General features: G+C 41.1%; 1 protein-coding gene across 1 annotated transcript; it reads left to right on the top strand.

Moving 5' to 3' along the window:
* Positions 1–9,103: 9,103 nt before the first annotated feature.
* On the top strand, positions 9,104–13,167 carry CXCL9 (C-X-C motif chemokine ligand 9). Its single transcript, XM_032633189.1, has 4 exons — positions 9,104–9,215; positions 10,323–10,449; positions 11,716–11,800; positions 13,036–13,167. The coding sequence occupies exons 1-4, from the start codon at positions 9,152–9,154 to the stop codon at positions 13,138–13,140; spliced, it is 381 nt and encodes a 126-aa protein (XP_032489080.1). The 5' UTR covers positions 9,104–9,151; the 3' UTR covers positions 13,141–13,167.
* Positions 13,168–27,415: the final 14,248 nt, after the last annotated feature.

Below are 27,415 nucleotides of genomic sequence, written 5' to 3'. Positions count from 1 at the left end.
CAAAGAGAGAACCTTGAAAGCACTGAGAGAGAAGTGACTCATCATATACAAAGGCTCTTAATAAGAATAACAGTCCATTTCTCATCAGAAACCATAGAGACCAGAAGGCAGTGAGATGACATATTTTAAATGCTGAAAGAAAAAAAACATTGTCAACCAAGAATTCTACATCTGGAGAAACTATCCAACAAGAATGAAGGAGAGGGACTTCCCTGGTGATGCAGTGGTTAAGAATCCTTCTGCCAATGCACAGGACACGGGTTCGATCCCTGGTCTGGGACGATCCCACATGCCACAGAGCAGCTAAGCCGGTGCACCACAACTACTGAGCCTACACTCTAGAGCCTGCAAGCCACAACTACTGAGCCCACTCACTGCAACTACTGAGCCTGCATGCCACAACTACTGAAGCCCACGTGCCTAGAGACTATGCTCCGCAACAAGAGAAGCCACCGCAATGAGAAGCCTGCACACCACAATGAAGAATAGCCCCCTCTTGCTGCAGCTAGAGAAAGCCCGTGCGCAGCAACGAAGACCCAATGCAGCCAAAAATACATAAATTTTAAAAATTAAAAAAGAAAAGGAATGAAGGAGAAATAAAGACATTTCCAGATAAAAGCAGCTAAGGGATTTCATTACCATTAGACTTGACCTACAAGAAATGCTAAAGGGAGTCCTTCAGACTAAAATGAAAGGACACTAGACAATAAATTGAAACAGTATGAAAAAGTAGAGAACACTGGTAAAGGTAACTACATAGTGAAGAAGAAAGAGGAGGAAGAAAGGATGGAGGGAGAAAGAGGTGAAGCTGCCACCACCTAAGCTATATTGCTGGAGAGGCAAGCCACATGGAGGCGTCTTCAGGGGCGTTTAATAGCCTGGGCTATACTGCTGAAGAAAGAGGTTATGTGGAGAAGGCTTGTGATGCCATTTTGGGCATCCAGTCCAGTAAAGCCTTCAGATGACTCTAGCTCCAGTCACTATCTTATTGTAACAGAGAAAAATCACTATTTAACAAACTTCAGTGGGAGAGTTAGATATTAATTTGCAGATCAAGTAACTTAAGTCCACACTTTATATCAGGCAATAATTCATAGTTTGAAACAATCAACTACGGAATATCTATATTTTATAGAAATAAACAGACGTCAGTATTTTATAAAAATGGAAAACTTCTAAACCATTAAAAGCAAAAAACTAAGATAAAAAGAAAACAATGAGCCTGATATGAAATACATGTGAGAATGTAGGGTCAATGAAACTCTCACTCACTGCTGGTAGAAGGATAAATGGTACAACTTCTCAAACTGAATACATACACACTCTATGAACCAGCAATTCTACTGGTTCCTAGTGATACAATCAAAACGTCCATCAGCTGGATATATACCTTACGGTGAGTCATACAACAGAATACTATAAAAGCAATTGAACAAACCACTCCTGCACACATGACATGGATGAATCTCACAAATATAGTATTTAGAGAAAGGAATGAGACACTAAATAGAACATACTGTGTAATGCCATTTATATAGTTCAAAATGACAAAACTCACCAAGGATACAAGTTACCTTTGGGGAAGAAGTGAAGGGTACTGTCATGCCACTGACACTTGGTTAAAATTCACTGAGCCACACTGGTGCACTCTTCTATACATATACATTTTTTTCCCTGTATACAGGTTGTATTATTTAGCTAGAGCTGTGTACCAAATACCACAGACTGAGTGGCTCAAGCAACAGAAATTTACTTTCTCATAATTCTGGAGACTGGAAGCCCAAGATCAAGGAGTCAGCAGGGTTGGTTTCTTCTGAAACCTCTCTCTTTTGCTTGCTGATGGCCATCTCCTCCCTGTGTCTTCATATGGTCTTCTCTGTACATCTCTGTGTCCTAATCTCTTCTTATAAGGACACCAGTCACAATGGATTAGGGACCATTCTAATGACCTCATTTTAACTTAACTACCTCTTTAAAAATCCTATCTCTAAGTAAAGTCACATTCTGAGGTACTGGCAGAACTTCAACATATGAATTTGGGGCGACACTATTCAGCACATATAACGTGTTATACTTCAAAAAATTGTGTAAGAAACATGCAAGAAATGAAGGCAACAAAATAGAAAAAGCAGGTATTTTAACTGAAAATGGATTAAATCTTCCTATTCAAAATCTGTAAAGAAATGACACGTATTTATAAAGTCGACACCCTGACTCCACTTGACAAATCATCCTGAAAAGGTTGAAGATGGAGATATTAAGCCAACACAAACTGTCAATAAGTAAAAAAAAACTGAAATAAGCACTGATCTCAGGCGTCCAGTTTCACATGTTAGATGAATGAAAGTAAATACAAATGACAAGAGAATTGGGTACATCTATATACTGATGAAGGCATTACAAAATTAGTCCAATCTTTCTGACAAGCGAACTGTTAAAATGTTACAAAAGAGATAAAAATGTTTTTAACCTCTGTCTCTAAACTTCCAAAGAAGGAAAATATCCCAAGAAAGTAAAATCTCTGAAAAAATAAGAGTACTTGTTGTATTACTGAACCAAGGGAAACAACTACAATGCCCAGCACTGAGAAAAAACAGACTACAAATACCAAGAACCATTTTTAAAATGTATAAACTACATAGATACCAGGAAATGTTAAAATAAGATAAATGATATTGTTTATTGACAAGAGTCAGATTAGATATATGCGTGTATATGCGTGTGTATGTGTTTGTGAACGTTCTCATGTCACTCCCTTGGGTAAAATCCTTCAATGTATCCTCACCACACAGGGATTTACAAGGCCCTTCATCCTCTGGATCCTGCTACATTTCTAGCCTCATTTCTCACCACTCCCCCATTATCACTCTACCCTTCGCCCTTACCAAAGTTCTTGCAGTTTCTAAAATTTAGCACACTTTTTCATGCCTCCTGCCGCCCACCTTCCCCTAGTAACTAATTCCAACCAAATCTCCTTCCAGACCTAACTCAAACTGTGTTTGAGGCCATGAGCCAAAGTTGTGACCTTCCCTGCACCTCCAGTCATTGTGTACAATCCTTTATCATACCACTTCTTCCACAGTAATTGCTAATTTACATGCTGCTCTCTTTCACTCAACTGTGAGCTCTTTGAGGGCAGAGACTGATGTTCATATTTGTGTCCTAGCACGATCATAATAAAAGCTTGATGAATGAAATAATGATAAACGGTAAATGGAGGGTTTCAAGAACATGGATTTTTATTTCTTGTAAAGTTCCTTAAAGTTACTTAGATAAGCAATCTGCATGTAAATCGCTTTAACGTGGATATGTTAAACAAAAATATTTTCTTTCTTTTCAAGTTAGGCAGCAGCTTCTTAATAACCACGGTTACATTTTATCAGACTATAAGCTGACTTGCCAAAAGTCATAGAGCAAAAATGTGTCACTGCCAGCATTCAGCTGCAGCTGTCCTTTAAATGATGTACTGACATTCCCTCTCAGGACAGTTTCTTCACATATTTAATCCCCTCCATAAACTTCAGATAAAAAAATCATAAACCAGGAGGCCAGATATTAAGATCAGTAAAGGAAGAACTTGCTCCTTTCTCTTCGTTACCTGAGACACAGACAGGACATGAACCCCACTCCACCCCTCACACCCCTCCAGCTATGATGTGCTTCTAGGCAACTTCCCGTACTGTAATACTTTGGAAGGAAGGAATGACTCCCCTGCATGGGGAGAAAAGAGCAAAGAAGAAAAATCAGAATGCTAAGTAGGGGATTCTGAGGCTTTCAAGAAATAAAGTCTTTTCAAGTCAGCATCCTTTAATACTAGGAATAGCTGCTGAGAGGAGGGGAAGTCCACAAGGCAAGAAATTCAAACAGGCCTGGGGATTTCGCTATGAGAGAAACTTACTTCCCCTTTCAAAGTAAAAGGGAAGACTCAGATTTTCACCGGGCAGGGTCATGCTGTGTATATAATCAAACAGACAGCACTGGCCCCATAACCAAACAGACGAAAGAGGGAGGCAGGCGAGCGCATGTGAAAACAGAACCCTGCTCTGCCAGGGAGGGTGACATCAGCATTCAGTGCCTCGGGGGACAGGAGGCAAATGAGGTTAAGACTCCATCCAAAGGGAAACGCAATTATCTGTTAGTTTCCCTGGGGCTTCTAATCCCTGGCTTCCTTCCCAGGGCTGTGAGAACTGCCCGCAGTGTCCTCTCCCCAGGTTTCTGTTTCCCCTAAATGCCCCATCTAGTCATAAACGCCCCTTCGGTCGTAAACGTGTTTTCTCTCAGCCTTGTCTGGACAATTTCCAATAGGAGGCCTGGGAAACAAGCGAGGAACGCGCCTCACCTGAGGGCGTTGGCCCCAGCCTTCAGGCCCAAGGGCCAAACCTGCTCCGCGCCGCCGCATGAGGCGCAGCCCGACCACTCGGCCGGCCTCTGTCCTGCCGGCAACCGGAGGAAGCTCGCCACCTCCAGATAAAAAAAATAAGACTGGACCTCGAGTGACTCCTAAATGACCCCAGCACCTCCTCCTCTCGTTCGGTAGACTTCTGTCCCAGTCACCGCGACCCAAGGCCGAACGACCCTCCTAGACCTGGCCCGGCGGCCTCCGCCCCAATGACCCGGCCCCTCCGAGGCCATCAGTCCCGCCGGCCTCAGCCCAAGCCTCGCGTGGAAGCTGCAAAGCAGACCCCGCTCCCGGCGTCCTTCGGGGAAGCGCCACCCCCTCGGGTTGGGAGGTGAGGGTCGAGGGGACACGCAGGAGGCAGAGGGGAGAGATCCCGAGGCGCACAGACACTACCTTTCTTCTCGACGTGCTTCACGGTGGGAGCGGCGCAGGTAGCGGAAACACCAGCAGGGCCACCAGCAGAGCAAGATGCTCCGGCTGCGACGGCAGCTTCCCCACCGAAGGTTCTGTAAACTGACTGGCTGGGCATGCGCCGTGTGCTTACACCTGATGAGCCCAGAAGCGCGCAGGGCGGAGCCAAGCCGGGGGCCTCGGTTCCCTCACTGGTTCCCTGCGCACGTGTTAACGGTAGGCCTACTGATGCACACGTGTTAACTGTGCGCCTACTGAGTGCCAGGCACTGCGCTCGGCACTGCGCGCCGGCATGGACCCTCACAAGCCTTCCCTGTTCTAGTGGTGGAAGGCGATGTTCACCGTAAGATAGCAGATAACGTAACATTGCCTTGCATGTCCTTTGAATGAGGAGAGGCGCATAGTGCCATGAAATCACATGGTGGGGGACCTGACCAAGTCTGGGGATCAGGGAAGTCTCCCCAGGGGACATGCTAACCTGGAAGTCTAAGGTGGGTAAATTACTAAGCAGTAGGATAGGGAGGCAGATTAGGCACAGCATTCCAGGCAGGGAATAGCACGAGCAAAAGGAGTGTGATGGGAAGAAGCATTGCCCCTCTGAGGAACTGAAGGAGGAAAAGCAGAGTTCGTGGAGCAGAGTTATGCAAGAAGAGACTTGAAAGGTGGGCAAGGGCAGACCATTCTAGGCCTTGTTCTTTTTATTTATTTTTTTCTTTTTGCGGTACGCGGGCCTCTCTGTTGTGGTCTCTCCCATTGCGGAGCACAGGCTCCTGACGCGCAGGCTCAGCGGCCATGGCTCACGGGCCCGGCCGCTCCGCGGCATGTAGGGATCTTCCCGGACCGGGGCACGAACCCGTGTCCCCTGCATCGGCAGGCGGACTCTCAACCACTGCGCCACCAGGGAAGCCCTAGGCCTTGTTCTTTATCCTAAGAAGGTTCCATCTAACTCTCTTTGCTAGAAGAAATGGTCACTAGCTCTATGGTGTTTTGCAGTTGAAATTCCTTGTTGCCATTAATTTCACCAACCTGTGCGGTTAGTAATAGTTTTCTCAGCTGAGGGAACTGAGGCTCATAGAAGTTAAGTATTTGGCACACAGATGTTAAGTAGTAAGGCTGGGACGTGAACCCAGCTCCACCCTACCCATGGTCACAGTCATTACCAAAAATTAAGCATAAACAAATGAATAAGCTGTGTCAAAGATCACAAGTTTTCTTCAAAAATAATTCTTAATATTGTATTTAAGCATAATAATCCATCTAGAAACCAGTCCAAAAATGTGCATTGTGTAACAGAAAATGCTAGTATCTGTTCCCCTCCTACTCTACAGCGTGCATTCTCAATGTGGGGGAGGAAGGATTGCCCTCAAGGGGACAGAAAATTGGTTCCTTCGGGGGCTAAAAAATCTTAGATATTACAATGACTTATGGTCCACCAAAGTTCAACCCTACCCAACAAAATTTTATTTCTTAATTAATTTTTCTCTTTAAGAAAGTAAATTAAATTTAGATTTATGTTAATTTAAATTTTATCTAATTTATCTCAGGAGAAGCAATTATGAAAAAAAAGTTTGAGAAACACTGTTCTACAGTATTGGAGCCCTCAAATTTTAGTGGATCAACCAGAATAAAGATCACATTTCTTAACTTTCCCTGCAGCTAGCTGTGGCCATGTGAATAAATTCTTGTCCAGGGTATGGACAAGTGATAAGTGAAGAAATGAGAGGCATGCCCTTTTTCTGCCTTCCCACCAAGCTGTACTTTGAAAGTGGACATGGTGGCAAGCCCCCGTTGGCCACATGCATGAGGGCAGCAATGTAGAGATGGTGATAAAGCAACAAGATAGAAGGAGCCTGGGAGACCTCATGGAGCTCTCAGAACCACCGTATAAGCCCTAGTCACCTGCCTCTGTTCGGGGAAACACACCTTTATCTAGTTAGCCACTATTAATTTGGATTTTCATTACGTGCAACTGATCCCTTACTCATTATATTTTATTGTGGTAAAAAACATGTAGCATCAAATTGACCCTCTGAACCATTTCTAAATATGCAGTTCAGTAGTGTTAAGTATATTCACATTATTGTATAACACATCTCTAGAACTTTTTCATCTTGCAACACTGAAACCCTAAACCCACTAAAGATTAATTTCATCTCACCCTTTCCCCCAGCCCTTGACACCCACCTTTCTACTTTCTGTTTCTAAGATTTGACTTTAGATACTTCCTGTGACTATTTGTTCTTTTGTGACTGGTTTATTTTGCTGAGCATAATATTCTCAAGCTTCATCCATGTTGTAGCATGTGACGAGATTTCCTTCTTTTTTAAGGCTGCATAATATTACATTGCATGTATATACAACATTTTCTTTATCCATTCATCTGTCAATGGATATTTGGGTTGCTTCATTTCTTAGCTATTGTGAATAATGCTGCCATGAACATGTGTGTGCAAATATCTCTTTGAGATCCTGCTTTGAATTCTTTTGAACATATTCCCAGAAGTGGGATTGTTGGATCATATGGTAATTCTATTTTTAATTTTTGAGAACCCTCTAATTTTTTAAGGAACCTCTATATTGTTTTCCATAATGGCTGCATCATTTTACATTCCCACCGACAGTGCACAAGGGTTCCAACTTTTCCACATCCTCGCCAACACTTGTTATTTTCTGGGTTGTTTTTTTTTTTGCAGTACGTGGGCCTCTCATTGTTGTGGCCTCTCCCGTTACGGAGCACAGGCTCTGGACGCGCAGGCTCAGCGGCCGTGGCTCACGGGCCCAGCCGCTCCGTGGCATGTGGGATCCTCCCAGACCGGGGCACGAACCCGTGTCCCCTGCATCGGCAGGCGGACTCTCAACCACTGCGCCACCAGGGAAGTCCCTATTTTCTGTTTTTTGATAGTGGCATCGTGGTGTCTATGAGGTGACAACTTGTGGGAAGCAGTCAGCCATGAGAGCAGGCTGCGGACGTGCCAGGCATGCTGCCGCTGCTCGAAGGGACTGTCCCTACTTGTTCCCCTCCTTGTTCCATTCCATGGGAGATAAATTACCAGGGTCCAGAGATCAGAAAGAATGTAAAATGAGACAAGCAAAGCTGTCTCCCCCCTGCACTTGCAGGTTATTTTTGATGATTCTGGGTTTATGGGTTTTCTCCCAGGGAAGTTAACCTTGAGCCGAGACAGTCTTCAGATAATGTAAACCACCGTCTGGCAACCTTCCCTTTTCTAGTCTATATAATCTGCAACTGTAGCGCAATAAAATTTGCCTTGCAACCAGCAGTAGTCTTGGTCCTTCTGACCCCATTTGTCGATGCTATTTCAGGTCCTTACCCCTTCCCTTCTGGCTCTGATTGGTTTGGTCTTCTTAGTTCGGCTGGTCTTCGGCAATAACTCATTGTGGTTTTGATTTGCATTTCCCTAACAATTAGTGACGTTGAACTTTTTTCATGTGCTTATTGCCCATTTGTATATCTTCTTTAGAGGAATGTGTATTCGAGTCTGCCCATTTTTTAATCAGGTTATTTGGATTTTGTTGTTGTAGAAGTTCCATATAACATTAACTCCTTATCAGATATATGTTTTGCTCCCATTCCATAGGTTGCTTTTTTCACTGTTGATTGTTTTCTTTGATAAACAGAAGTTTTAAAGTTTGATGTAGTACCCATTGTCTATTTTCAACTGATCCATTATTCTATCTATTTAAAAAAACAATAATCTGTAGCAGCAATGACATAAAAAACAAAAAGAGCCTACCACAGTAGGAAATGACCTAGTCCCTGAATTAATTAAGATGCCTTTTAATGTATTTTGATTGTTTAAGATTGTTGGGTAAGCAATATAAGAAAAAATAAATGTGGCCATATATTATACATAAAGATATTCTACAAATAGTAAGAAAATTTGAAGAGTGTTTTACTTATCTGGACTTTAATATTTCCCATCTGGTAACCACATCTCCAGCCCTTCTTGTATGATGTTATTATATTCATTATATAACTTATTCTTCATCCAGGTGAGCAGCTGTGAGTGTGCTAAAGGCTGCCAGTGATGATGGTTTCACATCTCTTATGATAAACTACCCATTTATGTGAAATGGAAAGATACAAAGCATGCAGAAATTCCCTTGGATCAGAGAGTAGGGTTTCCCCCAGCACAATTAAGTTTGTGGCCAGTTTAGCTGGATCAGCTAAGACAACCAGCCAATCAGATTTTAGGAGGGAAACGGATTTCCTAAATAAATATGATTTCCAAGAGCATGTTCTCTAAAGAATTTCTCAGGCTTAAAATCAAATACAGGAGTGACTCAGTAGAACAAATACAGGAGCAACTCCATTCTACCACTATGAAGAAAAGTGGTGTTTCTCTCCTTTTGGGTATCATCTTCCTGACTCGGATTGGAGTTCAAGGTAAGGGATTCTGAGTTATATTGGGTTAGTAAAGTCAGAGATGTGAACTGCTAGAAAAGTCTCTTGATTTGCCAGTAAGGGTAACTGCTTTGTGTGCATCAGAAAGTGAGGTGAGTCAGTTGTTGTCAGTTATCCAAAGTTCGTATCTTGGGCCTGCCAAGTCAAATACAAGTCTTCTCAGTCCACGTGTGTGAATTCCTGGCACAGAGTAAGTGTTCAATAAATGTTTGTTGAGCTGGGTGATAATGAGATGGAAGACTTTGTCTCCTAAATTATTTTTGTCACCCTGACAGTGTTTCTTGATAAGTATGTCTGTGGTTAACAAATTGAGTATCCAATAATCAGAGAGGTTGTCCCTAATCTGTTTACTAACTTCCTTTGTTATTTGGGGCAAATTAATGAACTTTTCTAGACTTCAGTTTCCTCAGCTGTAAAATGGAAATTTTATAGTTATGCTTTTTCTACCTACTATACAACGTATGGCATATAGGAAGTACTGAGTAAATGTATGTTGAATAAATGAAAAAATTAAGGAATGAAGATAGTGTATTTTAAAGAATTTTCAAAAGTTTAAAGTACTACTGAAAACCAAGGCAGTGGGAAAGATCAGGATGGTGGTGGTAATTAGTTATTGTAAGTGGAGCTTTTTGTTGAAATGAGTACCAACTCCATTTCACTAAGGTCAGATAAAAAATGGCTTTGGGAGTTGCTTGAGATACTATGGTCTGCATAGCACACATGAATTAGGTATCTGTGTATCTGACCTGTGATAGACATTTATTGAATATTATAAAAATCCCTTTTCCTAAGGTTGTAAAATACGGTAGTTAAGAGTAATGCCTTTGGACCCAAAGAAACCTGTGCTGAGACCCTGCACTTGTCCCCTAAAAGCTGAAAGGCTTTGTTTTTTACTTAACTTCTCTGAACCTTGGATTCTTTATCTACAAAACGGAGATAACACCTACTCAAAATCTCGTGGTAATGATTAACAGACACTCAGTAAGTGATAGTAATAATCACGACTAAGTCAAATGTATCATTTGGGTGGATCGCCTAAACTGAGACATTGCTCTAAATCGATGTTTTCTACCTCTCTTTTTCCCTTAGGAACTCCAACAATGAGGAATGGACGCTGTTCCTGCATCGACACCAGCCCAGGGACGATCCATTCAAAATCCTTAAAGGACCTTAAACAATTTGCCCCAAGCCCTTCTTGTGAGAAAGCTGAAATCATGTAAGTAAAAACTCATCCAACACATATGCTCCAGCAATAAGTTTAGTGTGAGTATTACCCTCAGAATACTTGCCCATTCAGACACTTAAAACGCAGATAGTTGCCCCTCCATAAATCCAGTCTACTTCTTCCTTTTCTTCTAAAAAAACAAGCAATTTCTGGTAGAGGTTAGGAACCAAAGATGACATGTTCATTGTAGAAAATGTTTAATGTAAATGACCCAAAAGAAGAAATTAAAAATCGTCTATAATCCTACCATTTAGTGATAGGTAGTGTTAATCTCTCTACATATAGTCTTCCAAATCTCCCTCATTGGCTTTGTGTGTACATATATAGACGCTATATATATATTTATACACACAATATATGTGCACAAAAATAAAATCATACACTACATACTGTTTTGTAATCTGCTTTTACATTAACACTATATAATGAACACTTCCTGTCAGTAAATCTTCTGTAATAACATCATTTTTTCCTAATAATGTCAATTTTAATGGCCAAATTTTATTCTATCATGTGGATGTACCATAATCTATATGACCAACACCTAAATGTAGGTTATTTCCAATTTTTTTGCTATTGAAAACAAACTGCTATTGTAGCAATATTGTGTCTTTAATTCTTTCCTATTAGTAATACCTTTCTAGAGATTAGAATTGCTAGATTAAAGGATATGCCTATTGTAAGTTTTTTGAAAACTAAATCAAGGATGATGTATACAATGACTACTCTTATTCTTAGATTAGACAGAAATTAAAGAAAAAAGTCTTTAAATTGTTCCTGGAGAGTCTGATGTAATTTTAAAAATTCAACCAGTCTGTTCATCTTGTCTTAGGAAAACATTTTATTTATGTTTTAAGTTGTTTCACTAGAAAATTTAGCAAAATTCATGCTCATCTTCATTGTTTTGGGGGAAAAGAAAGTAGATATACTGGCAACTTGTCTATTTTATATTTTCACTTAAACATAAATAGCTTTTTCCATCATAACAGAACCAATATTATCTTTAGATTTAACTTTCTCCTATTGCATATACCTGTTGGATTTTTTTTAACTTAGAGTTATGTGCTATCCTAGAAATGTATCTAAGTCCCCTCAGTCACTTAAAAAATGAAAAGGCAGGAAAAAGACTGGAAGTCTCAGATGCTTATAGTGATGACACAAATACATTTTTTATTGGGGAATTGAATTCTGTGGATAAGATGAAGCATTTAAATTATTAAAAGTAAAAAAAAAATCTTGTTGCTATTTCTTTGGTAGTGCTACAATGAAGAATGGGGATCAAACCTGTCTAAACCCAGATTCAACAGATGTGAAAGAATTGATTAAAGAGTGGGAGAAACAGGTTGGTGAAAAAAAGGAACAAAATGTTCTTTCTTTTAGAAATTAACTTTGAAAGACAAAGAATCATGTAGTTCCTTTAAGGATACGTTCTTCATTCACGTTATTGTGCTCCTATTTTTTTCGTAGAATGATGTCGTCACCTTGAGGTGTAATGGTAGTCCTGCTTACAGTATCACTTGTCTATCTCTCCCACTAGAATGTGTGTTCCATGAGGGTAGGCAGCTTGTCTTTCTTATCCAATACAATACATGTATATTGAATGGTAGACAGTGAGGATAGAAAGGATATAAGGTAGGGAATTCCATGGTGGTCCAGTGGTTAGGACTTGGCACTTTCACTGCCAGGGCCCGGGTTTAATCCCTGGTTGGAGAACTACCACATGGCACAACCAAAAAAAAAAAAAAAGGTAATAAGATAAAGTTCCTTCCTGCTGTAGCAAATTTGCTAACAATTAATTATAGTACAATGTGAAAAATATAAAATTAATATATGTACAAGAATCTTGAAGATAATAGAAGGAGTAATTAACTTTGCCAGAGGTGAGGGGACAGGAAGAAAGGGTTAAGGAAGACTTTTTATATCAGGTGACATTTGATTTGGGTCTTGAAGGATAAGTAGTTCACCAGGAGGGTAAGGGCAGCATAAAAAAAACAACTAGAATCATGAGAGAGCTCACTGTGCTCCAGGAACCTCGGGTAATGTGGCTGGAGTTTGTGCAGAGGGAGTGAAGGGATTGAGACAGAAAGGTAGACCAGGAAAGGGGGAAGAATCCTGCATGATGTGCTAAAGGGTTAAGTTTGAAGAGGGCCACAGAATATGTAGTTGGGCACTTGGTTCTGGACTCTGACAGACTAGCAGTTCTGCCACATACTAGCTGTGCGACTTTGGGCAAGTCACCCGCTCCGAGCCTCAGTCTCCTCATCTGTAAACATTGGATGATAATAGTACCAACCTCAGAAAACTATAGCTGGGACAGGTGGGTCATAAGCAAGATTGCAGTGGGGGTAGTAATGAGCCCAGAAAATGGACAGAAGAGAACCAACCAGTCAGAAGGCTACTGCCTCCTCATCAAAGTGAGTGAAATAGAATCAAAAAGAGCCCCTCTGAGACTGAAGCAACTTTAAACTGGTTCTGAGGATAAAGAAAGACCACAGTCTGGAGAGTCCAAATATAATATAAGGAAGGAAAAATGGTAAGATAGAGAAACATTACCCTTTTTTTTCTGTCTCCTCACAGGTCAACCAAAAAAAAAAGCAAAAAAAAGGGAGAAAATATAAAAAAACCAAGAAAGTTCCAAAAGTTAAAAAATCTCTACATCCTCCTCAAAAGAAGACTACATGAGCTACCATTTTACCAGCAAGTATTTTGTGTTAAAAAGTTTCTTTCTAACTATACTGAAATAATTCCAAAAAAGGATGGCATCTTAATACATAAGCTTGTTGATTTGAACTAGAACATTTAAAGCATTATTTTGAAATTGTAATTAAAGGTAGAAAGTTGCTTTTAAAATCCAGATGTGAAGAATTGTTAGAGGCTAGAGCTTGTCTTCGTTCTTCCACCTCTGACCAGCTGAATTTCATCATGCTTAAGCCCACAATCTCAGTAACGCCCACATCTGGACAAATGTCCTCACAACCGCATCCCACACACAACAGCTGCCTGCGAGAACAGCTGTAGGCTTCCCAGGACTCCAGAGAAAATCCTGAGGCACACATCAGCAGGGCCCAGCCTGGGAGCATGCTGGTAAGCGGAGCAGTTTGGAATCGAGCTGGACCTCACCAAGCTGCCATAGCCATCAGCATCTGTATTTGAATCTGCCTGTGGGCCTCTCATACAATACATCTGAGATATTCATGCTGTGTATAACTGTACCATTTATATATACATGTACACTCTACTCTCTAAGCAAATAATCAAGTGCAAAGCAGTATTGACATATATACCCTGTAGTCTGAAATATTTTCTTTGTTAAAAGACCATGCTATCAATAAATGCACCACTGATCAGAAAACAAGTCTTGATTTTTTAATGTCTCAGACATGTACCTCAACGATTGCACGTGTAACAAAATTCTCATGCGTCCTTATTCATTTGGTTTCATCTCAGATAAAGTGTAATCGAGATAAAGGCATGGAAGCTCTTTAAAGTGCTCTTTGGAGACATAAAAAAACTTCAGCATAAAATCTGACAATATCTTATAACAACATTGACTTACAAGAGTTTATGCGGTATGCAATTTATTTCCTAATCCTCAAGGGCAATGCTATTCCAATAAGAATATACCCAGGAGACCAAAAATGTCCTGACTCTTTTCCATAACCTAAAAATATATATGTTTAAATATTATAAAGCCTCAAGTAGTTATGGAGACCCAAACATAGGATAAGTTATTCCAGAGTCCAGAAAACTTGGGCTGGAGGTATTATGCAGTATGGAGTCTCTAAGAAGGTTGGGAGTGGATAGAGAATACCAGCCTTGTACGTTTGAGATACACTTGAGAGGCCAGATATGTGTGATATTTGAGCAGGTAGCAGCTGCTGATGGTGAACATGACAAAGCCCACAAGGACCTTAACCTGAGACACAGCAGTATGCTGTGGAGAGAGCTAAGATTCTGGCTTCTGAGATATCTGAGTTAAGATCAATCCCACCACTTATTAGCTGTGTGACCTTGGCTCAAGCACACTTTTTAACCTCCCTGTACACCAAGTTCCTCCTCCAGGATTGTTGTGAGGAACAGACCCAGCATAGATCTTGGTGCATAGCAAGTCCTCAGGGTCAGTCCCAGCCTCCCCCGACCATTTACCTCTGCTGCACTTTCTTCGCAACAGAGGGTGTTTCACATCTCATACACACAGAGAAATGTTTCCAGGACTGAAAAAATAGGTTGGAGAAATGAGATCAAAAGCCTGCCTGACCAGTTCTCTGTATCTATATTTTTATACCCATAGTCCAGACCATCATTGTCTCTTTTTTTTTTTTTTTGGCGGTACGCGGGCCTCTCACTGTTGTGGCTTCTCCCGTTGCGGAGCACAGGCTCCGGACGCGCAGGCTCAGCGGCCATGGCTCACGGGCCCAGATCTCACGTGGGATCTTCCCGGACCGGGGCACGAACCCGTGTCCCCTGCATCGGCAGGCAGACTCTCAACCACTGCACCACCAGGGAAGCCCCGCCATTACTCTTGATTAGATCTAGTGACAGACACGGTGGATCCTGTGGATCCCAGCTTGCACTTGCTCTCCTCTGAGTTCACTTTGTCTTCATGACTGTGGCCTTGTGACCAACAATGGTCCCAGGTCCTCCACCAGATGCTTGGAAGTGGACCTAGAGAGGCAGTAGTTACATAGAAGCAATAGCTTCCCATAGGTCCCTAGCAGTCCCAGTTTGGCAGCCGGACAGTCTTAGCTTCTTGGATTTTTCTCACAAACTCTTATGTGTATAATTGTACCAGTGCTTCTGAAGGTTTGGTTAGTGAATCTTTCTCCAGTCCCTTGACTTATCCTCCCAGACTTTCATTTCCCAAGATCCTCCCTCATCTGTGTAACATCTGATTCCTATAGTAAATCCTCTAATCCCTTAATATTCAGAGCGACTCTGCTTCCCTAACTGATACACCTGTGCTCGAAGCGCTCTTCTTTGCACAGCTGTTCTTGCCTCTTCATTTGAATTTCAGCTTCAATGTCACTTCACAGTCTCCTTCCCTTATCACCCTTAGTGAAATAACCATCCTCTCCCCAGACCCTGTCTGTTGTAGTGCTTTCCAAAGTGGGATGTGTACACCCTATGGGGTAGATAAAATTAGAGTATTTATAACATATTTTGTCTGAAAAATAAGAAAGAAGTGAAGATTAACTATAAATCTGAAGTCAGCAATTGATACTGGCAGCTTCACTCAATGCATTTGTCAGGTGAGCCTGTGTCACATACAGATTTCCTGTGGAAAAAGTGAGACTTCCTTACCTGGGAGGGATTGACACGCACCCTCATTCAGTCACTTCCTTCACTTTGCAACAATGGGTTGCCACTTATGTGGGCAAAGTCCTCTATGGCTAACTCTAAACTAGAACCAGGATCATGGGGATAATAAGACAGACTGCTAACTAAGCCAATCTTGACAAAATGGGCAATTGGCTTTAAAAGATTCCTAAGGGGACTTCCCTGGTGGTCCAGTGGTTAAGACTCCATGCTCCCAATGCTGGGGGCCCGGGGTCAATCCCTGGTCAGGGAACTAGATCCCACACGCATGCCGCAACTAAGACCTGACGCAGCCAAATAAATAAATAAATATTTTAAAAAAAGATTCCTACTAAGGAATTCATGTGGAAGATAATAATAACGCAAACAAACTAACAAAAGAATAAAACATCCATACAGGGGATGCCTGTTCCAATTTTACCTAGAAGGCACACGATTTTTAAAAATCTGGTAGCTGTGGTCTGTTTCATTCTCCTTTATCAGATAAATCAATCTAACTTCATCACAATCTGAAATTATCTTTTAAAAATATTTATATAGCTATTTCCTGTCCCCCACCCCACCACAAACAATAATTTTCTTGACTACAGAAAAGTTTATTCTCTTCACCACTGCATCTATAGTGTCTAGAGCAGTGCCTGGTACTTAGGAAGCACTTAATAGGTATTTTTTCAGTTGATTGACATATGCTTTACCCTAAATTTTCTTTCATGTCTTTTCCAAATCAATCTGAACTACTCTTGTCATGACATCTAAACTTACCATGCTCACTTCCGCCTTCAGCTTTGCTCACGCTCTTTTATTCACCTGCTCCACTCACCTCCCACCCCCATCTAACTGATTCCCACCTATATATGATTCAAGTCTTGCTTTTCCATCCCAGAATGCTCCCAGTCACACTGAATTCCTCTCCCTGTGACTGCCCTGTTGTAAAGTGACCTTAACTCTTAGGAATTGTTCTCTGATTTAAAATTTAAATTATTTTGCTATACCAGAAAGCAGTTTGTATTGGAACAAATTTTATATATTAGAGCAATGGGTAATCAGTGAAAATATTAAATCTGTAAGCTATACATTTAAATTGAAATGCCAGTGATCTCTTGGTCAGTTAATTAGGAGAAAGCTATCTGAGGTTTCTTTACCCCTCCTAGGAAGATGCAAAGTTGCTTTCTTATTAGAAAGGAAGATAAGGAGAGAAACTGCAATCATAGGTGCTTTATAATACGGTCACTGTTTTTTGGCTGGTATAGAGAAATACGGTCACTATTTTTTGGCTGGTATAGAGAGGATGAAATTAGGTGAGAAGGGAAAACAAGCAACCTTTCTTACATATAATGAGTTAATTAGCTTCTAGGCAGTCACCTGAGGCATTTTGAGGCAAGTTAATTTAAAGTTCCCAGGAGAGTTTTTGATCCTACTTTTTTTGTGTGTGTGTGGTACGCGGGCCTTTCACTGTTGCGGCCTCTCCCGTTGTGGAGCACAGGCTCCAGACGCGCAGGCTCAGCGGCCATGGCTCACGGGCCCAGCCACTCCGCGGCATGTGGGATCTTCCCGGACCGGGGCACGAACCCGTGTCCCCTGCACCGGCAGGCGGACTCTCAACCACTGCATCAAAAGGGAAGCCCGATCCTACATTTTAAGGAAGTAAGTAAATCACAAATGAGTAATCAAACCTAAGTGTGTGAATGAGAGTGTGGACTGGGGCAAATTGGTAAAAGATTACAGGGAAAGGTGTCAAGTTCTATAATACATAACTATTTGCTTTCTTTAAAAGTTTGCTATATAATGGACTTCCCTGGTGTCACAGTGCTTTACAATCCACCTGCCAATGCAGGGGACACGGGTTCGAGCCCTGTTCTGGGAAGATCCCACATGCCACAGAGCAACTAAGCCCGTGCGCCACCACTACTGAACCTTCGCTCTAGAGCCCGCGAGCCACAACTACTGAGCCCACGTGCCACAACTACTGTGGCCTGCACACCTAGAGCCCACGCTCTGCAACAAGAGAAGCCACTGCAATGAGAAGCCCGCGCACCGCAATGAAGAGTAGCCCCCGCTCGCTGCAACTAGAGAAAGCCCACGTGCAGCAACGAAGACCTGACACAGCCATAAATAAATAAATTTATTTATTTAAAAAAGAAAAGTTTGATATACAAAATTTTAAATCTCATCCTTTAAATATACTATTTCACTTTACTCTTTCAAGTTGACTATTTTCATAAGGAATTTTTTTGCTTAAAAAAAAGAAAAAAGTTGCTGGGACCTCTATCTTCAGGGAATGAGGCCATGGCCTCTGTCTTCTGTGTAGAGTGTAGGACCAAGAGGGCCCAGTCACCTACCATCAGCTTTCCTTAACCATCTGAGTAGACAACCTGAGCTTCCAATAGAAGGAGGAACTAACATCTAAACTATAAGTGTGAGAGGAGAAATGACAAAGTAAATTATTAACAGAGAGGGAAAAAGTGTTGTTACTTAGAAAGAGTAATGCCAGCAATCACTTCTACAGTATTAAAAGCAGCAGAACATACCTCAAGGCAGATGTCTCTTGTTTGGAGACTTTGATTAGGGCCAGACTGGCTGGGGGTTTTTTATGGAATAGAAGTTAAAGCAAATGCAAGCTAAATTTCCCTGAATAGTAAGGGAATAGAAATGACCTCTGGCAGCTAGGGAGGGTGTTGGGAATTCTGAAACAGCAAAAAGAGAGGCAGAAGAAGGAGATGGGAGTAAAATGCCACTGTAAAAATGACAGCAGGCTGGAGTTAAGGTATAGAAACCAGTGAGAAATTTCCTGTGGTGGGATGACCAGCTGGCTTGCTTTTCTTTTTTTTTTTAAATATAATTTTTATTGGAGTATAGTTGATTTACTTACTATACTTACTTTATTTATAGTTAATTAAATAAAAATGGAAGTTGGAGCAGTATATGACTACATACCCACCAAAATGGCTAAAACTGATAAAACAAACGATATGGCTTGTCTATGACAGTACATAGCAACAGGAACTCTCATGCACTGTTAGTGCCGACAAAAATTGCTATTCCGTTTTGGTAAAACTATTTAGAATTAACCAAAAAGATGAACATCTAAGGGATGACCAGCTTTAAAACACTGCTGTGTAACACAGTTTGTTTTTTTAAAAATTTTATTGGAGTATAGTTGATTTACAATGTTGTGTTAGTTTCAGGTATACAGCAAAGTGAATGAGTTATAGATATATATACATATATCCACTCTTTTTTTTTTTTTAAGATTCTTTTCCCATACTGTATAGGCCATTACACAGTATTGAGTAGAGTTCCCTGTGCTGTATAGCAGGTTTTTACTGGTTATCTATTTTATATATAGTAGTGTGTACATGTCAATCCCAATCTCCCAGTTTATCCCTCCCTGCCTTACACATTCAGTTTTAAATGCCAGCCTGGCTGGGACTCTGAAAATATTGGGAAAGATTTTAGATTTCTAATAATTGGGGGAATTAAGTCACTTTATTTGGATATTGAAGGTAACTCCAGACAAACAGAACTTTGGGCTGCTTGGGTTATGTGGCAGCCATGGAGGTGTGCTGCTTGGATCACTCTTCAACAAATAACTTACTGTTCAGCTGCAATAAGGGTGGTTAGCTGACCACATCCAACAGCAGCACCTTGGACTCACCCCAGATTTTGAGACCACGCTCTTACTGGGCAGCCTCCAGCCAATGACTGAGTATAGAAGAAATACTAGGGCCTGGTCATTTCCGCCCAGATGGGCAGTCTTTCATCAGGAGCTCCCCACTGGATTGACTAAAACTTTGACAGATCTGTATCCAAGTCTGAGGCAGTCTCTGCTCAATTCTGCTCCCTCCCACTTTTATTTTTATAAAGGGTCCCACCAATAAACCTCTTGCACATCTGATTCTGTCTCAGTGCCTGCTTCCCAGAGAGCCCAAATGACACAGGTTACATATAATATACTTTTTATTTTAATCAATAAGTATTAGCTGCTATTATCTTTATGATTATCTCCTATAACCCCAAACACATACTTTTAACAACTGGGAGAAACCTTCCAGATGGAAGGACAGCCAAGAGCCTCAAAACCAAGAGACTGGAAGATATTTCTGATCCTGCCACTCATGAGCCATGTAGCCTTTTTAAAAAAATTTTTTTTCCTTTTTTTTGGCGGCTCCTCGTAGTATGCAGGATCTTAGTTCCCCGACCAGGGATCGAACCCATGCCCCATGCAGTGGGATCGGGGAGTCCTAACCACTGGACCACCAGGGAATTTCCAATGGGCTGTGTAGCCTTAAGTCTCATGGCCTCTTCTTCATCTGCAAACTGAAGCATGAGAGACTATGATCTCTAAGGTTTCTCTAAGGGCTCCCCAAACATTATATCTTTTCAGCTTTCTGCCCAGTACACCACAGTTTTTGCTAATTGGTTACCTTAACTTGACCACCTTTTACAATGATGTTCCCTGTACTCCTTTAAATACACTTGTATTTTAAGATAAACTGCCATGGGGAACTAGTTTAGGACTGCCGAAATGTGAAAAGCCCAATTCTCCAGTCTTAGATTATTTTGATAACATGAGATGGAAATTAGAAGACTCCAAAAAGGTTTCGTTCTTTCTTTATTCCCTATCAAGAGCAATGCCAAGTAATGTCCAGGCAGTTCTCACATTGCTCTATCTTTCTGCCTGCAGGTGGGATTTTCCAATTGTCCAGTTACCCCTGTGGGTCCCTCAGGTTGGGGACAGCCAAAAGCAGGGATGTTATTCCTTTTGTAACTGAGTCTCTGAGGATATAACCAGGAGAACGTTTCAGGGGAGGAGAGAGAGGTGGTTTTACCACTTTTATTTATTTTCTGAAATAAGTAAGATCCTTGAGGTTGTAGATCCTCGAGGACATCCCTCCACAACTTTCAGGTCATTTGGGTTACAGAGGAACAGCTTTCTTCCTAAAAATTTATAGAAAAGTTTTAAGAAGCAAGCAAGCATGATTTATAAGCAAAGAAAGAAACAGGGAATTTACACACATTACATGTTCTCTCCCCTTATTGTAACTTGTCTTTTGAAAAAGGACCCCAAAATCTTATATCTTGCTTAAAAACTTTAAAAATACCATCCACAACCTACCCTATTTCCCATGAAATAGAAAAATTATGTACTGGTATCAGGAGATTTGGGGCCGCAAGAGGGAAAATTTCTTAATCAGTGAAAATCAGGAACACCCAAAGTCAATCACGTTAATAGTCTTACACAGTCTAAATTAATCCAGCAGTAACAGTAGATTTTTACAGAATAAGGCAGTGAACACCATCAGGTGCAGCTGGCACACCCAAGAAACCTGGCGAAAGGATAAAAGCAAGTTTTTGTTTCTGTTACCCATTATGAGATTAAATGGTGCTACAATGTGCAGGGGTCTCCCTACAAAGGAGCTGGTTATCTCCTCTCTGTTCACAAAATCATTTGCTCAAAGCCAACTGAAATCATGCTTTCAGGTTTTAAGTGTAACCGCACAGAAGATATAAACCATTAGCTGGTTCTTGAGAAACATTTTGACTTTAAGAACTTGGCTACGGTGGTTTAAGAGAAAAAATCCAAGAAAGTTGATGGAAGTAGTCCCTATTGAATCTGGGGTTGATAGATTTGTCCAAAGGCTGACCCAATAGTCCTCACTCTCCACAAGGAGGAAAGGGTAGATGGAATTATGGATAAACTCACAATAAAGCTGGAAAAAGAGGAGGGAAAAGAAAGAACAATAAAAAAATTAAAAGAACCAATGAAAATATGAAAACTAAAATTTCTTCCAATACCAGTTTCCTGCTGAGTTTGTATGTAGTCATTTTGTCAAATGGTGTAATTTTCCTGTTAAAAAGAAAAGCATGAGCTCCCTCCAGTGGCTAATCTAACAATTAAAAAAATTTTTAATTAGAAAAGAACAGACACATGCCTTTCTTTTCTGAACACAGTCACCATCATTGGTTTCTAATGAGAAAGACAATAACTAGAATTCACGTGTTAGTCACTCACTGATTTTGAGACAAATTTTGTCTGTGGATAGCTAAGATATTTTAAGTTCTTTAATAAATCACACAATTGAAGAATTGGAAGACTAGAAATTGTTTATTCATTCCTTCAACAAATATTAACTGATTACCTACTATGTGCCATGCATTGCTCCAAGTGTTGAGTATAGAGCAGTGAACAAGAAAAGGGACTTATTAAACTCATATTCTAGCACAGAAAGACAGACAACAAACAATTAAGCTAGTGAATACATATTATGCCAGAGGCTTACAAGGGTAATGGAAGAAATAAAGCAGGAAGTATGGGGTGGGAGGCAGGATGGGAGGTCAGGCAAAGCCTCCCTAATAAGATGTCACTTGAGCAGACAGCAGGAAAGTGAGTGAGCAAGATGTGTGGTGCTTAGGACAGAGGAGACAGAAAGTGTGAAGGCCCTGAGGCTTGACATGTTGAGGGAAGCTAAGAGGCCGTTTTCCTGGGCAGAGTGGACAAAGGGAGGGGAGCCCAGAGAGTTAACGTGGGGTCCGTTTGTAAATGGTCTTCTGTGTTCCCGAAGGACTTTAGCTTTAAATCTGAGAGAGAAGAGAAGCTGGAGGAGTAACTGGATCTATTTAAGGATCCCTCTGGCCACCACTACAAGAAAATACACAACAGGGGCAAGGGAAGGAGCAGAGAGACCATTTAAAGGCCAACTACCAAATATGTTTCTAGAAGGAGGGAGAGACCAACTGTATCCAATGTTGCAGGTAAGTCAAAAAATGAAAACTGACCACTGGACTTAGCAACATCAAGGTGATTGGTGATCTTGATAAAAACAGTTTCGGTGGAATGATGGAAGCAAAAGACTAACTGGCATTTCTTAAAAAGTTAAATATAGACCTATCATGTGATCTAGCCGTTCCATCCCTAGGCATTTACCAAGAGAAAAGGAAACATATATCCATAGAAAGACTTGAACGCAAGTATTGATAGCCCCAAACTGGACACAACCCAAATATTCAACAACAGGTGAACAGATAAACAAATTGCAATATATCCATATGATGGAATACTACTCAAAAATAAAAGGGGCAAACTACTGATACTCACAACATGGATGAATTTTTAAATAATTATAAGTGAAAGAAGTCTGACACAAAAGAATAGATACTGTATGATTCCATTTGTATAAAATTTCTGCAAGTGCAAACTTATCTGTGGTGACAGAAAGCAGATGTGTGTTTGTCTAGGAATGGTGCAGCACAAGGAAACTTGGGGATAATGGATATATCCATTACCCTGATTGTGATGATGATTTCATGGTTGCATACATGTATCAAAACTCATCAAATCGTACACTTTGTGGCCAGTTTCTTATAAATTAATACCTTAACAAAGCTATAAAATAAATAAAGACATTAGCATAAAAAATAAAGGGTGGGACCTCATGTGGAAGCAGAGGTCTTGGTCTTAGCTAGGCTCAAGAATTTTCCATCCTATTTTGATGTGTATTTAGAAAATATAACCAGCACATCAAACCCATCATTCCCAGATATTATTGCTTTGGATAAGGTTAAATGAATAATGTATACTTAAGCATCAATTTGAAGAAAGATTCGGTGGATCATCATGTGAATCGTACATCCACGTGGCAGTATAATAATGTTATGAGGTTGGCATGAGAATTGGCTTTGTTCAACACTCTCACTTTATAAAGAAGGAAGGATTTCCTAAGGAATGCCACAAAGTTCTCTTAAATAAATGATACTAATAAACTCTTATGGAGATTACTACCTGTCCTAATTGAGTTCTTGTTTATTTATTCCCTGTGTATCCTCTCATCAAAACTGTACACATCCTTCAAGACATCTCAAATACATCATCCATCCTCATGAAGCCTTTCCTTATTCCTCAAAACAAACATGACCTCTCCTTCCTTTAGTCACAGCCTTATTGTACCCAGCAAAGACTTGCTTGTAGTACTATCCATCTCACTAAGTTCTGACCAAGGAGATCGATGCAGAAGTATCATACATTATTGTTTGGGGGGAGTTCCCTGGTGGCCTAGTGGTTAGGATTCCAGTCTTTCACTGCCGTGGCCCGGTTTCAGTCCCTGGTTGGGGAACTGAGATACTGCAAGGTGTGTGAGTGACTCAGCCACAAAAAAAAAAAGAAGTACTATATTGTTCGGAAATTTTGTAGGGCTAGTTCAGCTGGGAGGTGTACCATTTTGCCCTTCCCCACCTTCCTCCTTCCTACTAATGTACTTGGAATAAGATTTAATGGCTCAAGACTGGTGCTCAAGCTGCTGTCTAGACTATTACCAAAAAGGCACCCCAAGTAGAGATATAAGTCAAAAAAGTGTGCTTCTTATGCAAACAGTTTAAAATAGTCCTCTAGACTAGGCTCTTTCAAATAAGAAATTTTTAACTCATCTGAATCCAGATATTATGATCCATTTTATAATAATAGGTTCTCTTTTGCAAAGTTATAAAGGATAGTTTCTTTTCTAGAATAATTCACTTTAGGTTAAAAATCATTTGGGGGTCAGAAAAAGATGGAAAGTTCCTTTGCCAATTCAAGACTAAATACAGAAATGAATATGGAGTTTTCTTGGTGTTGATCTAACATACATTAAACATATGTACATTGCGTTGCATATAATATAGCCATTATTTAACATCTAAAAAATACATATTTAGTTAGCCACTCTCAGCCTTGGTTTTCTCATCTATCAAAAAAAATAAATCCTGCTTCAGGGTGTTTGGGGGGTAAAATGAGCAGACCCATATGCCCTCCTTAGATCAGGACTGCATAACCTCACTCGACTCATTTTCCTCAGCTCCCTCCTTGCTGCACACACCCCTCCCAACCATTAGTCACACCCAGACTTCTGGTCATCCTTTAATTCCACCAGACTTTTTCAAGTCTTTGCACCTTTACATTGGTTGCTTTCTTTATGTAGAAAGCCTTTCTTTCCCTTCTCCAAAAAAACTCATCTTCCAGAATTTCAATCAAATGGTACCATAACTGTGAAACATTCTGATTCCTCTGGCTATGTTTTCCTATTGTTTCCACTCCTCTATCGTAAGAACCTATGTATTCATTTTAAGAGTATTTTCTGGGCTTCCCTGGTGGCGCAGTGGTTAAGAATCCTCCTGCCAATGCAGAGGACACGGGTTTGAGCCCTGGTCCGAGAAGTTCCCACAGTCATGGAGCAAATAAGCCCGTGTGCCATGACTACTGAGCCTGCGCTCTAGAGCCCACGAGCCACATCTACTGAGCCCACGTGCCACAACCACTGAATCCGGCACACCTAGAGCCTGTGTTCTGCATCAAGAGAAGCCACTGCAGTGAGAAGCCCGTGCACCGCAACTAAGTGTAGGCCCCGCTCGCCACAACTAGAGAAAGCCTGAGAGCAGCAACGAAGATGCGATGCAGCCAAAAATAAATAAGTAAAACAATTTATTTAAAAAAAAAGTATTTTCTATTTCTCTCTCTTATTAGTCTGTGAGTTTCCTAAGGGCAAATGCCCACGCCTTATTTATTTTTGTACTCAAAACACTTAGTTGGTCCAGTGGTTAGGACTCTGCGCTTTCACTGCCAGCTGGGTTTGATCCTTTGTCTGGGAACCAAGATCCCGCAAGCCGCGTGGCACGGCCAAAAAAACCCCGAAAACACGCAAACAAAAAAACACTTACTGGGGCTTCCCTGGTGGCGCAGTGGTTGGGAGTTCGCCTGCCGATGCAGGGGACGCGGGTTTGTGCCCTGGTCCGGGAAGATCCCACATGCCGCGGAGCGGCTGGGCCCGTGAGCCATGGCCGCTGAGCCTGCGCGTCCGGAGCCTTTGCTCCGCAGCGGGAGAGGCCGCAGCAGTGAGAGGCCCGCGTACCGCTAAAAAAAAAAACAAAAACACTTACCCTAGTGCCTGACAGGACAGATTGTGAATACTGTAAAAGCTTGTGACATGGCCTGAGTGTTTTACTCAATAAGTCACATTTTAGTGACTTAAATATTCATAGTACATAAGCTTACGATTTTGACAGGAATTATATTAAATAATTTCAGTATGTTTTGTTTTGAGGATGCTTTTTTCTTACTAATCCAACCAACCAAAAACAATATTTTTAATTTAAATCTGTGAAAGGGTTTTTTAAAAAAAGATTTATTGCTTATATTTATTTCTTAATAATTTCATGAGTACCTGATTCAATGATTAATAAATAAAATAGTCATTCTCCAAATGTGGCAGAAAAACTAATAGTGGTTTGCACAGTGTGCTTGAATTTGCTTGTGCCTAGATGTGGTTACAGAGTTGCCTTGTTTTTGGCTCATTCCGACCTGGCCACAGATGACCTGGACTGGAGTTGGTGTTGTGTTAAATTGCTCTTAAGCAGGGGAATACCATGGTTCATCTACAGATGCCAGACCAGCTTACCAGCTGACAACTGTTAGGCTACATTTTTCTTTCTCATGTGTTTACAATCAAGACTGCCTGGATTGAAATCCCAGCTTCCTCACCTGCTATGAACTTAAGCAGTCAACTTGTCTGAACCTGTTTCCTCATCTGCAAAGTGCGGATAATTATAGTACCTATTTTAGAGGGCTCTTCTCAGGATTAAATACAAGTGAAAGGCTTGAAACAGTGACTGATCAAGTGTCTCTTTATATTAACAACACTCTCATTAATTTGTTCTCCACATATTTATTTTTGCACACCATGAAACTGTGGAAATGTATTCTCTTCAAATGACCAGGATCTGAATTTAAAACTCTGGCTGAACAGTACTTACAAAGGTTATAACAATAGTTCGCTTTTAAATACAAATTCATTTGCATTTTAAAACAACCAACATGACTACATTTTATTCAGTTCACACCCTTTTCCATTGGTTACATTGGGTTGAAACAATTAAAAACAACACAAGAACAGCTATTTAAAATATAGAAGGGCTTCCCTGGTGGCGCAGTGGTTGAGAGTCCACCTGCTGATGCAAAAAACACGGGTTCATTCCCCGGTCCGGGAAGATCTCACTAAGCCGCACAGCGGCCAGGCCCGTGAGCCATGGCCACTGAGCCCACATCCGGAGCTTGTGCTCCGCAACAGGAGAGGCCACAACAGTGAAAGGCCCACGTACTAAAAAAATAAAATAAAATATACAAGAAAACTAATTTACACCCCCCATTGACCTTTTTCCCCCCTCTCCAAAATTAGATAGTGCTATCAACTCCCCAGGGATATTTTTAGCTTCTAACTTTAGGCTGTGAGTTTTTTTGCGGTACGCAGGCCTCTCACTGTTGTGGCCTCTCCCGTTGCGGAGCACAGGCTCTGGACGCACAGGCCCAGCGGCCACGGCTCACGGGCCCAACAGCTCCGCGGCACGTGGGATCCTCCCGGACCGGGGCACGAACCCACCTACCCTGAATCGGCAGGCGGACTCTCAACCCCTGCGCCACCAGGGAAGCCCTAGGCTGTGAGTTTTTTAATAAAAACTATTAATTCTCATCTGTCTGTTTCATAAGAGTGTCAGGATGATGAAATAAACTAAGGTGTGTGAAGAAAGTCTTTGCATTTCAGACTATTTCAGGAACGCTAGACAGTAGCAGCGGTTGATCGAGGAAAAAAGCAAAAACCTCGTAAAAACCACTATAGAG

This window comes from Phocoena sinus, chromosome 5 (genome assembly GCF_008692025.1).
Source record: "Phocoena sinus isolate mPhoSin1 chromosome 5, mPhoSin1.pri, whole genome shotgun sequence".
In the NCBI taxonomy this organism is placed as follows: domain Eukaryota; kingdom Metazoa; phylum Chordata; class Mammalia; order Artiodactyla; family Phocoenidae; genus Phocoena; species Phocoena sinus.
The sequence above is the reverse complement of the archived record's forward strand: the minus strand, read 5'-3'. Positions and strand labels throughout refer to the sequence as shown.